The sequence below is a fragment of the Gadus macrocephalus genome, chromosome 19 (genome assembly GCF_031168955.1).
Source record: "Gadus macrocephalus chromosome 19, ASM3116895v1".
NCBI lineage: Eukaryota > Metazoa > Chordata > Actinopteri > Gadiformes > Gadidae > Gadus > Gadus macrocephalus.
The window spans coordinates 2,530,726-2,543,951 of NC_082400.1; the positions used below are offsets into that span (position 1 = coordinate 2,530,726).

Sequence of the window (13,226 nt, forward strand, 5' to 3'; positions counted from 1 at the left end):
CTGAAGGCATCAAATATTTTGTTGCGCTGATTGGCTGGACGAGTTTGTCTGTGAAAGCAAGACTGCCCACTGAGATCGATGTGGGCGTGTGGAGGTCCAGATGGATCTGTGTAGCAGATCAAACTGAAGTCCACTGATCCAGATGCTTTCCAGGCTGCATCAAGCAACCCTGGTCCAAAGTCTGTATTTTGGTAGAAAATGTTTAGACTTCGGTTGTTGCACACACGGCTGAACAGCATTGTCCTTTGACTCAGTGAAAAGCTGTACTGACAAGGTATTTCCATCTGATCAAACTCTGGTTCTTGGACCATCAGGAGTAGATCTGTTCTGCAGTACTCAATACAATAACAATGTTTTATCAGGGGACAAATTGTTGAATAGTATTATTGTGGATGAGTATTATTTAATGAATGACAGAGCTTTACCTTCACACCTACATCTGAGTCAGAAGAGGGGGGGTTGCAGAGGGGCTATGACATCAATATTAGAAATATGAGACGATCTAAGTCAGGTCAGGGAAGTGCTTCTATCTTCATAAATGATTTTAATAATATCATGTTTTTTTTTCCAATAGCATTTGGATGAAGGTCAATTATTAATTGTATTCCAAACCAGTGTTAGCTCCCATAGCTGTATCGTTGTTTTGTCCAAGAGCATACTGCAACTGCACTGGCTTTTTGGATTCTGTGTTTACACACCATTGCGCATGTTCACTGATTTACAAATTATCATTATTATATCACAGGCTGGGAAAGGGGGGTTAGGAAACACCTCTAGATGGTGTAGGGACAGTCCTTGTGACCCAAAATGTGTAGGGAGTGTAACCAGGGTGTGTCTTTATACCTCAGACTTTAGATGTTAATCTAAAGTCTGATTTGTGGGACCAGGATGAAAATAGAGAACAAACATTAGGTACGGTACAGTAATATGCTAAACAAAGACTAACCAAACCTTTCCCCTCTGGGAATAGAATTTTATCATTCTATAATCAGGCTTTACAAGGGAAAAGGCTGTCTATAAATGGATAACAATGGTGAGGTCGCAGTAGTTTTTGGTAGCAGAATGTTGCAATGCCTGATGGTTTCACACAGATCCAACCATGTCTAAACCGGAAACCTGTTTGCAAAAATGTATTTATTATATTATATATCAGACAAGGCAATACATATTTGAATTAAAACTTTTGTTATAGCATGCTTTTGTAGGAAGCTGATTTAACCATTATTTTTTATCCACTTCACAACGATTGTGTCTTTCTATTCTTTAAGGACCAGCCTGAATGTTGTTTCTCGAGCATTACATTTTGGACTTAATCTTTTGCCTGCACTTCACTTTTTGTCATTTATAAAGCAAAGCCTGGGTGTCTTGGAACCTGGCCAGCCAAGTCCACCTTCAATGGTTGTAAGGGCTTCAACAACATGGTGCATTACTTGACAATCATGCAGAGCATGCAGCAGTGTCTCTAAAATAGTATCTGTATGTCCAACATTCTGTAATGTTATAACTAATATTTGAAATTATACAACATTTTGAGAACCTTTTCTAATTAATTTCACGTCTATCTGCCACAACAATCTAAAATATCCACATCACACATCGGTCTCTAACTGCTTTTGATTAGCATTGTATAGTTTCTTTATGCAATAAAATTGGCAAATCAAATATATAATCTTGTATTTTTTGCCCATAGTTATCCACTATGTGAAGCCTCTTTGAGAAACTTAGTGAGGAGCTTTATACTGGAATGATATGAGTAGGTCTTGAGGTCTGGTCAACATTTCAGGTCAGATTTACAAAATCTTCGGGGACCACTTATGTGTTACACCGGAAATTCTACGGATTGCTTTTATTGCGGCACCGCTTCCTGTTTCTTCCTCTTTTCCCTTGGCCACCGGAAGAAAATGGTACGGAGCCACACTTGTACAACGAAATCTTCTAACATCTAGTTACTGAATATTGTAAACTATATGATTATTAGTTTGTTTGCAACTTATGAGTTGTGATTGACGTTTGGATGAAGTATTTATTTGGGTGAAGCAACAATTTTGTTGTATTCTCAATTGTCATCCGCTTATTGCAGTAGCCGGGTGCTAACCGTCCAAGCTACAGTATTAGTCTACTACTATATAGTATAGAAATATAATACCATACTACATTCGAGTCATCATTTGAAGCAAATTAAGGGCTTAAACGGTTGGTAGTCTTGCTAATCGCATTTGGTAAACCGTTGGTGTATTAAGCTAAATTATTTTCGTGGTGACTTCAGTATAATGCTAAATACAGCTCTGCAGAGATGTCTGTTCTGCCTAGTGTTCATGTTTAACGTTTATATTGTGGAGTTTAACCTGCAGCTAGAGTCGTGTCAGTGATGTTTCAAACACAAATGTCTGAACATATGATATTTCAATGATTCTCATGATGTTACTGAGACACGTTTCAACGTCTGGCTGTATGTATGTTATCCTAACGAAGTTGTTACTAATAATGGTTTGGAGTTTTCACTAATCAAAGTGTTCCTGGTTCTAGACGAAGGGAACCTCTTCCTTTGGAAAGCGTCGTAATAAGACGCACGCCCTGTGCCGGCGTTGCGGGTCCAAAGCCTACCATCTGCAGAAGTCTACCTGCGGAAAGTGTGGCTACCCCGAGAAGCGCAAGAGAAAGTGTGAGTGACTCGCCCTGAAACTGTTTAAGATGCGTGTATCAATCCCCTTCTCTAAATGGAACTTGTCTGCTACCATTCACTTAATGTGGTGATGTCACCCAGCATGTGTGTTGTTTGATGGGTGTTATCCTTTCCTATTTCCACTACAGATAACTGGAGTGCCAAGGCCAAGAGGAGGAACACCACTGGCACTGGTCGCCTGAGGCACCTGAAGGTGGTCTACCGTAGATTCAGGTACGCTCTACCACTTCCGTTTCCCTGTGTAATTAACATTATGCTTATGCTCTGTTGTAGTGCTTACTCATGCTACCAATGTCTTTCTAATTAAACGACCGATGAGGTTTGACCTCATGAAATGTTAGCCAAATACACTGTGCGGTGGGATCATGTCACACAGCCTTAATGGTTTTAAGACATTATTGCCGGCCAGCCAGTTTAGAGAAACTTCTTTATACATGTTGCTTTACAAAAAAAAAGTTTTGCAAATGGGATAAACACGCATGACATGCGTTTTCATATTAGACATTTCTGTGTGTAATGTGTAAATCAAACGTGGGTCTGCCCAAGACCTACCCACAGAGACATGCAAACCAATAAGGCGAACTTAACCACAAGGATCTTTTGTGGTGCTTTTAGTGTAAAGTGTCCATAATGCTAGTGTATGGCCCAGTCCCGTTTCTCTCCCCTTAAACAGAATACTTGCTTCTGGTGGCCTTAGCTGCAAGTCAGCTACTTACTGAACAGCCCTCCCTTAAGTATTGGGACACCCTGCCCCTTCGCGGGAACTTGCACAATTTAGTGGAAGGGGGAGAATTGGAGCAGGGTCTACGTCTTCAGTTTATCTGCCTTCACTGCTTGCCAATGATGTTGAATTTAATGTCTGAACAAATGAAATCAATGTGATATCAATGTTTCACTGAGGTAAGCTTTGAGTTGGCACATCACAGGTGTTACTCATGTGATCCAAATAGTTGTTTCTAGAATCTCCTAGAGAACTTGCAATGGCCAAATTAAATATGATGGGGTCCCTAGTTTGGTTAATGCGGTATTGTCATTTGTAGATGGTTCTCATCTGAACTATCTACAAATAAAACTGCAGACGGAAGGCGTGCAGTTATTCTTGTATATTTTGGTTCCAACCGTTAAGATACTGCATCAAAAACTGTTGCAGAGCCAATGCATCCAAATACTACGCAATTTGTATGTACATTGTAGAACGATGGCAAATGAGTTTCATAGCTTAGAGAAATTTGTAAAACACAGCATTCCTGTTATGACTGTTTCTGCTGCACTATAGTAGTTTACCATTGAATTGTTTGAGCCAAACTTTCCTTTCTGTCTCCAGGAATGGATTCCGGGAAGGTACCACCCCCAAACCCAGACGTGCTGCGGTGGCTGCCTCCAGCTCATCCTAAATACACACTTTTTGTTGATTAAACGGGCTGTTAAATAGATTTTGACTCCGATCTTTTGTTTGCATTTGTACCATCAACCTCCTGTTAAAGATGAAAGTAGTCAACTTATGACTAGGAAACCATCCGTGTTATGGAATGTTACCTGAAAATAAATAGCTGCTTCATGGTTCCCGCGGGTCCTTAAAAAGTCATTTTTTTTGAGTAAAATTAAGGCCATACATTTTCTTACAAATACTGTAAATACTGACAGTATTATTCCAAGCTGTCAGGATGCGTTCCCCCTGTTCTAAATGGTCAAATTGAATGATATCAGCCTGAAAATCACAGCACTTATCTGTTGTGGGGAAAGAAGTCAGCAGTATTAATTTGAAAGATGTGTGAGCCTCCTTTCCTATGGAACAGAGGGGGAACAGTATCTGACAGTATTATGAATGAGCACACTTCCTTCCAAAAGTCCATAACATTCAAAATGAAAAGTCTAACAAAAACAATATTTTTTATTGAAAGATCTACAATACAACATTTTCAGATAAAACTCGCTAAAAAAAGTCAGTTTTGAACCGTAGCTCTCTCCAAAGTGCCTCTGTGGTACGAGCACAGCAGCTCGCGAGCTTTTTGTGTACGCGCGCTAACTTCGCCCTTCGGGTAATTTCGGACGGGGGCGGGGACTAGGGGAAACGCATCTCGACGGGGAAACAGATCTCGACACAACACCTGTTACATATCAACCCCAGCGTGTCCGGTTGCTAAGCGACGGTCATGGGTGACACGGGTGGGTTAATGTGTTCGCGTATCGTCGTGTCCGCGCGCTTCCGAGATAACCTTGGAAGAGTACTGCTAGTACTACGGCTACGGTTGATGTGTATAAGTGACTCAATTATACACACCTTTTCTATCAAATAATTTTTCAGACATTTTTTGGGTCTTAATTTATGTATGTGTTGGTCTTAAAAAGTCTTAAATTTGACTTTAAAAATGGTGCAAGAACCATGTGCTGAATACATGGCATTCACCTAGAAGTAACGAACAATCAACGTCACTCAAATGTTAACAGTTGTACAGTATTTTCCGTCCATATGGTAGGGACGGAACAGGCTTTTTTGAAGGAGAAAATATGCCATGGTTTGAGTAAAGTTAACTAAGAGTTGGACAGGGTTCAGATTATAGGATACCGATGAACGTTTTTCAAATCTAAACTTTATTCTGTAAATGTCCAAGTAATCAGTGATACAGTTGTAATGGATTGTTGACCCCTAGCCCCTGGAGGGACACTTAGATAATCAATAATGGAGCATATACTGGAGTATATAACGAGCATTGCAATCCTAAAAAATACTGACTTCAACTTGTGCACTGGTGTACTTTCTGCTCTTGACACCATTTGCAGGCAGGGAGCAATAATGTACAGCATATCTTGCCTGTACTTTGAAACTGATACGCTGGGATGCTTATTATACCATAACTATTTCAATACATGTGTAATTGAAATACATTATAATTGTATTTTTGAAACATAACAATTTTCATCGGTCTTGTATACGTATAGTGATCTACAGGTGTATCTGAATTAGACTCGAAGAATAGTCAATTACTTTCAGTGATTTATTTTAAAAGTGAAACGTATTCAAACGGAAATATTTCAAGCCTTTGCATTCTTGATTATGGCTTTTAGCTCATTAGAACCCAATATTCAGTATAAAAGAATTGTAGGCCTTCTGACAAGTGTTCTTGTATTTGTACTTGTACTCATTTTGCATTAACAGCATCAATGCGGAGTGGCAGTCGATTAGCTTGTTGCTCTGCCGAGTTGTTATGGAAGCCCAGGTTGCTTCGATAGCAACCTTCAGCTCGTCTGCATTGTTTGGTCTCATGTCACTTATCTTCCTCTTGTTAGATTTCAGCTTATTTCTAAACTGTTCGGACAGACTCTGCGTTGTGTATTTTTCGTTGTGGTAGTAATTCTTGAAGTCGAAATCAAAGCAACTTGACAGGTTGGATCAGATGGTTGAATAGATGGTTTATTCCAGGATGTAATACAGCGAGATACAGACTTAGGTTGAATAATCTATAGTGGACCCATTGAGGAGCCGTTTGATGACTTGTTCCTTGGCTGTCGAACCCTCTTCTCGTCGAACCAAAGGGTTGGGGCGAGTATTATACAAAAAGGGGATACATGAATGACACGTGAACAGACGCACTCTCAGCCTTGATAAGGTATCTGGCCCTGGCTATGTCCCGGAGGACCAGGTCGGTTCAACCTTGTTGAGACATAACAATGGCAAAATGTTGAGGAACACCTTGTATCAGTAAGAGAGGCCCTGGCCTGTTCCTAGGCTAGAAATGTGAACAAAAGAGACACTAAAATACACCAATATTCTACACTCTTGACAATACCTCATCAATTGGACTTCAAGCAACTTGGATTCTGTGCCTCTCAATTCTTTCAGACTGAGGGACCTTGATTTCCAAATGGAAAGAGCGACAGACCAGTTCTCATGATGCACTGACTCCTGCCTCAGTCCACTCCTTGTGGAACTGAACATATTTTTGAATAGCCTTTGCTTGATGAGTGTGACACCTTGAGTCTACAATATTTAACTATTTCACAATATTCTAATTTTATGAGATACTGAATTTTGGGTTTTCATGAGCTGTAAGCCATAATCATCTAGATTAATACAAATAAAGGCCTGATATACTTTACCACCGATATACTTTCCCACCGTAATCATAGGCCTACTCAATGTACTCACGTCACCGTACGAACCCTACTTGCCATGCTTACATTGCTCACCCTACTTACCATACTCACCATGCGTTGATCAATTTATGAGGTGGCCGTGTTTTAGCTACGTAGCCCAGAAATGAGAGAACATCTCAATTCTCAATTTTAAAAAAAAGCATTAAAATGACGATGCGTGATTTTTTTTGCACACAGAGTTGATGTCTCGTTGTAGACGACGCTGAAGTTGGCATCCGATTCGCAGCATCCGATTCGGCAGCTGGTCCACTTTAAATCGGTCCTGATTGAAAACCACTACACCTAGACTCTTCAAATCTGGACTAAATTTTCACAGCGAGGCTATACATTATATAAAACATAGTTACAGATTTGTGAAACCTTTTTTCTATTTGTGAAAAATGCAATACAGGCTCATTTTAACACTTTTTAGGGGTCCAGACTGCATTAGAACGGGTCCTGATTGAAAACCACTACACCTAGACTCTTCAAATCTGGACTAAATGATCACAGTGAGGCTATACATTATGTAAAACATAGTTTCAGATTTGTGAAACCTTTACCCTATTTGTGAAAATGCAATAAAGGCACATTTTAATGCTTTTTAGGGGTCCAGACCGCATTAGAACTGATCCTGATTAAAAACCACTACACCTAGACTCTTCAAATCTGGACTAAATTATCACAGTGAGGCTATACATTATGTAAAACATATTTTCAGATTTGTGAAACCTTTACCCTATTTGTGAAAATGCAATACAGGCTCATTTAGGGGTCCAGACCGCATTGCATTTTCACAAATAGGGTAAAGGTTTCAAAAATCTGAAACTATGTTTTACATCATGTATAGCTTCTCTGTGATAATGTAGTCCAGATTTGAAGAGTATAGGTGTAGTGGTTTTCAATCAGGACCGATTTGAAGATTCTAAGTGGTTTTCAAGCCGAATCGGATGCCAACTTCAGCGTCGTGCTGTGTAGCGTGTAAAGGACTGCTGGGGCGGTCCCTCTTTGTGAGCAATGAGCATCATCACCAGGCTGTGGGGGCGGTCCCTCTTTGTGCGCGTCATCAGCAGTTTACCATTTTGTTCTCCAACCAGGAAGTGCTTTAATCCTCCAGCAGATTGGATTTGTTGCGCTGCGGCTGGAGTTGCATTCATATCTTTAAAGATAAGGTAAGATAAAAACGAATGTAAATAATAATAATACAGCTTTTCAAAAATGCATCGTCGAGAAATATTCCTGTCCATCATGACGGCTGAATTGATTTAACAAATGGCTTTTTGTTGCGCTGTCAGGCGTTGACAGATAGTTAGCACTAGTGACTAGCTCTAGAGCCTAGCTTTCAGACCTAATGCCAGCAGATGGGAGCCTCGGGTTCTCCAACAATGGAGCCGTCAGCTGCTGACCTACTTATATAATTCACCTTTGTGTTTAACTGCAGATACATTTCTGCTTGAAACGTCAAGCTTTTAGCAAGTCTGAAATGACTTGCCGCTAGCTCTCAGATATTTGTCTTTTTAATGGGACTGAAATGATGAATGACTCTAGATCTACCCTGAAGATCTACTCTAGATCTCCCCTGAGGAAATGTGACGTGTATTCAGCTTAGTGGTTTCTGTCACTTATCATGTGGAGGCTGATGCTCAAGGATATGAGCTCCCCCATTGTGCTTCCCTTAGTGACCTATTCTGACATAATCTGTCATCTCTTTGCTAAATTGTTTGATTTGACATACCTTCATGTTTATATATGTGCATGTCTATCTAACATAACGTTAGTATGCAAGTCATCTGATAAATGTATGATAAGGCAAAAAGAGAGTGATGTGTTTAGTAGTCATCATAATAGTAGCCACACCCCCAACGTTTGAATATTAAGACAAACTATGGGAAGTTAAAATATGTATTTGTTAGTAAGCATCCTTTTTTTTCTTTTTACAATTTCAACCTCTTTCCGTTTCCAGTTGAGGAGTAGCCATGACGACACTGGACGATAAACTTCTTGGGGAAAAGCTCCAGTACTACTACAGCAGCAGCGAAGGCGAGGGCAGCGACGATGAGGAGGAGGAGGATGAGGCCAAGACCATCCGTAACCCTGATGTGCTGGAGCCGGAGATAGAGTACAGCGCTGATGGCAGTGCCGTCAACACAGGTCACTGATGAGACCTCACTGTGGTTTTAATATACTATTAAGACATTCAGCACCTTCACCCAAAATAACTTGCTAGTGAATGATATCTTCTTTTAGATGTATGTCAGGGTTATGCATCTCGCTCATGGATGACTATCGGTTAGACTGTGGACATTTGGGTCCAACCCAGAATCATTTGGGATGAGATACTAAACGGCCAATCCCTGTCTCCTCCTTGTTGAGTGTCGAGGTGTACCTGAGCAAGACACCTCACCCTAACTGCTCCCGACATTGTTGGTGTGTAAATGGGTGTAAGTCGCCTTGGACAAAGGCGTTAGCTAAATGTAAATGCAAATATATTCTTCAGAGATATAATAATTTGTCAAGATTTATTTTCTACAGAACGTATTTCTACAGTGGCCCGTCTAACTCCATAGGTTGGATTTTCAACCTTTATAGACACTTTGCCTAAGGACGGTGTGCAGACAGGAGGTTTTAGCTTGTCTTACCACCATCTACAGGATGGGTTTAGTTAACCATTTAGTGCCGAGTTTGTGTTCGCTGTTGGCCCAGGAAAGACGAGGGGAAGGCAATGCTTTTGATTTAGTTATCATCTTCTGGATCTGAGAATACAATTTTGTTTTGGTTCGGTAAGGCTTGTTTCTAGTAGAGACCCATACCATATAAGATGCGTCTTCTCCTTGCCTTCTCCAGCAGAATTGGTCAAAATACATCTGAAGTGAAAGATAATGTTTTTAGACCAATCTTACACCCATAACAATATAATGTTGATTATAATCAGTGATGATCAAACCTCATCTGTGAAAACAATATAGTATAATGCATCAACTCTAAAGTTGTAGGCCTAGTACTAAATGGGACACAATCTGTCCCTCAGGCCCGAAGGGGGTGATCAACGACTGGAGGAAATACAAGCAGTTGGAGGTGGAGCAGAGGCAGGAGCAGAAGAAGGAGATGGAGAGGCTGATCAAGAAGCTGTCCATGACCTGCCGCTCAGACCTCGACCTGGAGAACGACAAGGAGAAGCAGAAGGCGCTTGAAGAAAAGATTGCTGGGAAAGTAAGAGATGAGCACTGGATCCCCTACTGTGGTCACAGGGCAATCTGCCACCTGACTGGCCTGCAGCGTGTGTTTTGTGTGTGTCGTGTGTGTGTGTCCTCCGGCGGCGGTCCGCAAACGGCCTTACTCCCTTTCTCCTCCATGTCGCGGTTCAATCTGGACTTCAGAGAGTCAAAGCCAAAGTTCTTTTCCCCCTAGTCGTTCTCAACCATGGCCAAGATAATCCCCACTACGAGTCTTTACTTGTTGTGGAAGTACCAGAGGGTCAGAGAACCAGTCTTTAAGATTCATAGTATCAGGGAATATCCCCGTAAGTTTGGCTTCGGCGCAATGAAAGAATAAAGATCGTAAACATGTCGGAAGAAAAATACATTTATTTCGACAGATGTGCCCGAAGTTACTACTTTACAACCTCGTTGATAATAATAATAATAATAATACATTTAATTTAGAGGCGCCTTTCAAGACACCCAAGGTCACCTTACAGAGCATATAGTCATCATTCAAAACTATGTAAAACAGACTAGGAATAAAAAGAAAACAGAGGTTAAACATGAAGAATAATAATAATTAATAACACTCAAAAGACGCCTAAAGTGAAGGGGGGACCTCACTAACCACCACCAATATGTAGCACCCACTTGGGTGATGCACGGCAGCCAATCGGTGCCAGAACGCTCACTACACACCAGCTTGAGGTGGAGAGTTAGGGATGAGGTGGAGAGTGAGGGAAAAGAACATAAATTATTTAAACACTATCGACCACATTTAAACATGTAAACCCTATCGACCACAATTAAACACTATCAACCACAATTAAACACTATCGACCACATTTAAACATGTAAACACTATCGACCACATTTAAACACTATCGACTACATCCAAACACCATCGACCACATTTAAACACTATCGACCACATTTAAACACTATCGACCACATGTAAACACTAGCGACCACACTCAAACACTATCGACCACATTAGATGATGACCAACATTAGGAAAACATGTACTTTTAATTCAGCCTTGGGTGAAATCGAAGCATAGTGTATTGAATGCATCTTGATGATGATATATTTATTATAGAAAAAAAAAAATGAGATGAGAGTAACTACATTTGCCTTTTTAAATAAATCACAGTTTCTCGTACTCAAACGGCGACAACAACACGACTATCGTCTCCTACTTCCGGCTCATGGCCCCCAGAATCGATCACGAGCCTGTGCCGAACGCATAATCCAATCCCAATCGTATTGAACATAAAAATGCACGCTTAATTCGACTATCAATCTAATAATCTCAGGGTCTTCATTAGACTATGAGAAACTCAATTCGGTTGGATTTTAGTCTGTTTAAGTGTATACATGCGTCTTAATAATCCAATCATAGTCGGACTAACCCAATAATTCGATTTTCTTGAGTGTTCACTGGGGACTCCATCCCTTCAACCTCCCCTCTGAAAGTTGGCACAAACAAGCGCATGAGAAGAGTCGGCCCCTTTTTACTTTCCTTACATTTAGCTTATGAATGGAGATATGAATTGCGGAAGAATGCCATGTGCTATGTCCTTTATAGAAATATGCATATAAGAATTAGACCCTGGTTTAAGCACGTTGAAAAATGCGTAGTTTCCCAGTTTTTATGACTTAATTTAGCCTGTTTTAATCAGATACATAATAATAACCATGGTTATAATATAAATCCACGTTTTTTTTAAAGTTCACACCTCAATTGGTGTGGGGTGAAAAAAACAATGCATTAGCTATAATAGACCTGACTGCAGTGATGCACGTTTTAATATGTCACTTTCAACGGCGTTCAAACTACAATTATAGATATGTTTTTTAATTAGTGTAACTGAAAACGCCCATGCACTTCATGCTGCCTGTCTGTTGTGCCCAGATGACCCTGCAGGAGTACAACATGCTGCAGGAGCAGGAGGACGACGAGGACTTCCTGCAGCACTATCGCACGCAGCGCATCGAGCAGATGCGCCGGCAGCTTGGCCGCGGGAAGCGCTTTGCGCAAGTCCTCGACCTGGAGAGTGGGGAGGAGTTCCTGGAAGCCCTGGACAACGAGGACAAGAGCACGCTGGTGATGATCCACATCTACGAGCACGAGGTGCCGGGTTGCGAGGCCATGCGCGGCAGCCTGCTATGCCTGGCGCAGGAGTACCCGCTGGTCAAGTTCTGCTGCGTGCGCAGCGGGGCCATCAGCACCAGCGCCCTGTTCCGGGGCAGCGCCCTGCCCGCGCTGCTGGTGTACAAGGCCGGAGACCTGATCGGGAACTTCGTGCGGGTCACTGACCAGCTGGGGGAGGACTTCTTTGCCGTGGACGTGGAGGCCCTGCTGCAGGAGTACGGCCTTCTGCCCGACAAACCAGCCACCGTCATGCCCAAGACCATCCGCAACGGGGCCATCGTGCAGCACCTCCATGAGGACGACGACTCCGATCTGGAGATAGACTAGAGGCCCCCTTTTATCTCACGCACCGCACTCACATGAAGGATACAAATGCTGCATAGTTAAGCATAGACCACTCTGTGTTTTTGAAGACTGCATGATGCTCCCACTGACCCAATGAAATGGACCTAAAGTAAGCAAATCAGTACAAAAACGAATTAATGACGCTAAAGTCCGTTCCATCATCATGTCATATTCATTCCATTGTAAACACCATATTTAAAAAGAGTTAATCTTGGCCTAAAAGCAGATAGGGATTATGGTGCTAAATAGGTCCATGTGTTTGGTTCAGCTTTGTATCTTTTATTTATTTCTGTTAGTTAGTTTTCTGTTTAGGTTGCATGTGTTGTGTTTCACTGTTTTGAGGTGTTAATCCTACTGGCTGCATTTGGCTTTATTTAGTTTTTATAACTTTTATATGTGTTTGGCCATTGCAAACTTGTTGATGAGTGATAGAGAAAATAAAAAAATATTTGAAGACTGTCGTCATGGCTTTGTTTTCTAGAATGAGTTGTTTCAGCATTTCCTGTGGTCAAATAATGTTCTTTGCTTAGGAAGGTTCCTAGCAGTGAAATATCCCAAGTCGCAGCCATATACCAAGTGTCGTGCCATTCGGACTTACGATAAACAAGATAAACATGACCAACCTTATTTTCATACAAGCATACTAATTAATTGGATAAATGATAATTGACAGAAGGGTGATCGTGAGACACCATTCTCAATTGAATAA

The 13,226-nt window shown here is 41.2% G+C and overlaps 2 protein-coding genes and 2 non-coding genes across 4 annotated transcripts; all 4 read left to right on the plus strand.

Annotated features, from left to right (window-relative positions):
• The first annotated feature begins 1,751 nt into the window (after positions 1 to 1,751).
• Positions 1,752 to 4,116, plus strand: rpl37 (ribosomal protein L37). The gene is made up of 4 exons (XM_060037824.1): positions 1,752 to 1,904; positions 2,527 to 2,662; positions 2,812 to 2,896; positions 4,008 to 4,116. Exons 1-4 carry the CDS (start codon positions 1,815 to 1,817, stop codon positions 4,075 to 4,077), a joined length of 381 nt encoding a protein of 126 aa, XP_059893807.1. The 5' UTR covers positions 1,752 to 1,814; the 3' UTR covers positions 4,078 to 4,116.
• LOC132448109 (small nucleolar RNA SNORD72) lies at positions 2,357 to 2,436 on the plus strand. The gene has a single exon (XR_009523313.1). It is a non-coding gene; the product is annotated as a small nucleolar RNA SNORD72 (small nucleolar RNA).
• On the plus strand, positions 3,515 to 3,590 carry LOC132448108 (small nucleolar RNA SNORD72). Its single transcript, XR_009523312.1, has one exon. It is a non-coding gene; the product is annotated as a small nucleolar RNA SNORD72 (small nucleolar RNA).
• Positions 4,117 to 7,840: 3,724 nt separating the features above from the next.
• Positions 7,841 to 12,978, plus strand: pdcl (phosducin-like). The gene is made up of 4 exons (XM_060037818.1): positions 7,841 to 7,989; positions 8,781 to 8,968; positions 9,846 to 10,027; positions 11,933 to 12,978. Exons 2-4 carry the CDS (start codon positions 8,794 to 8,796, stop codon positions 12,497 to 12,499), a joined length of 924 nt encoding a protein of 307 aa, XP_059893801.1. The 5' UTR covers positions 7,841 to 7,989; positions 8,781 to 8,793; the 3' UTR covers positions 12,500 to 12,978.
• Positions 12,979 to 13,226: the final 248 nt, after the last annotated feature.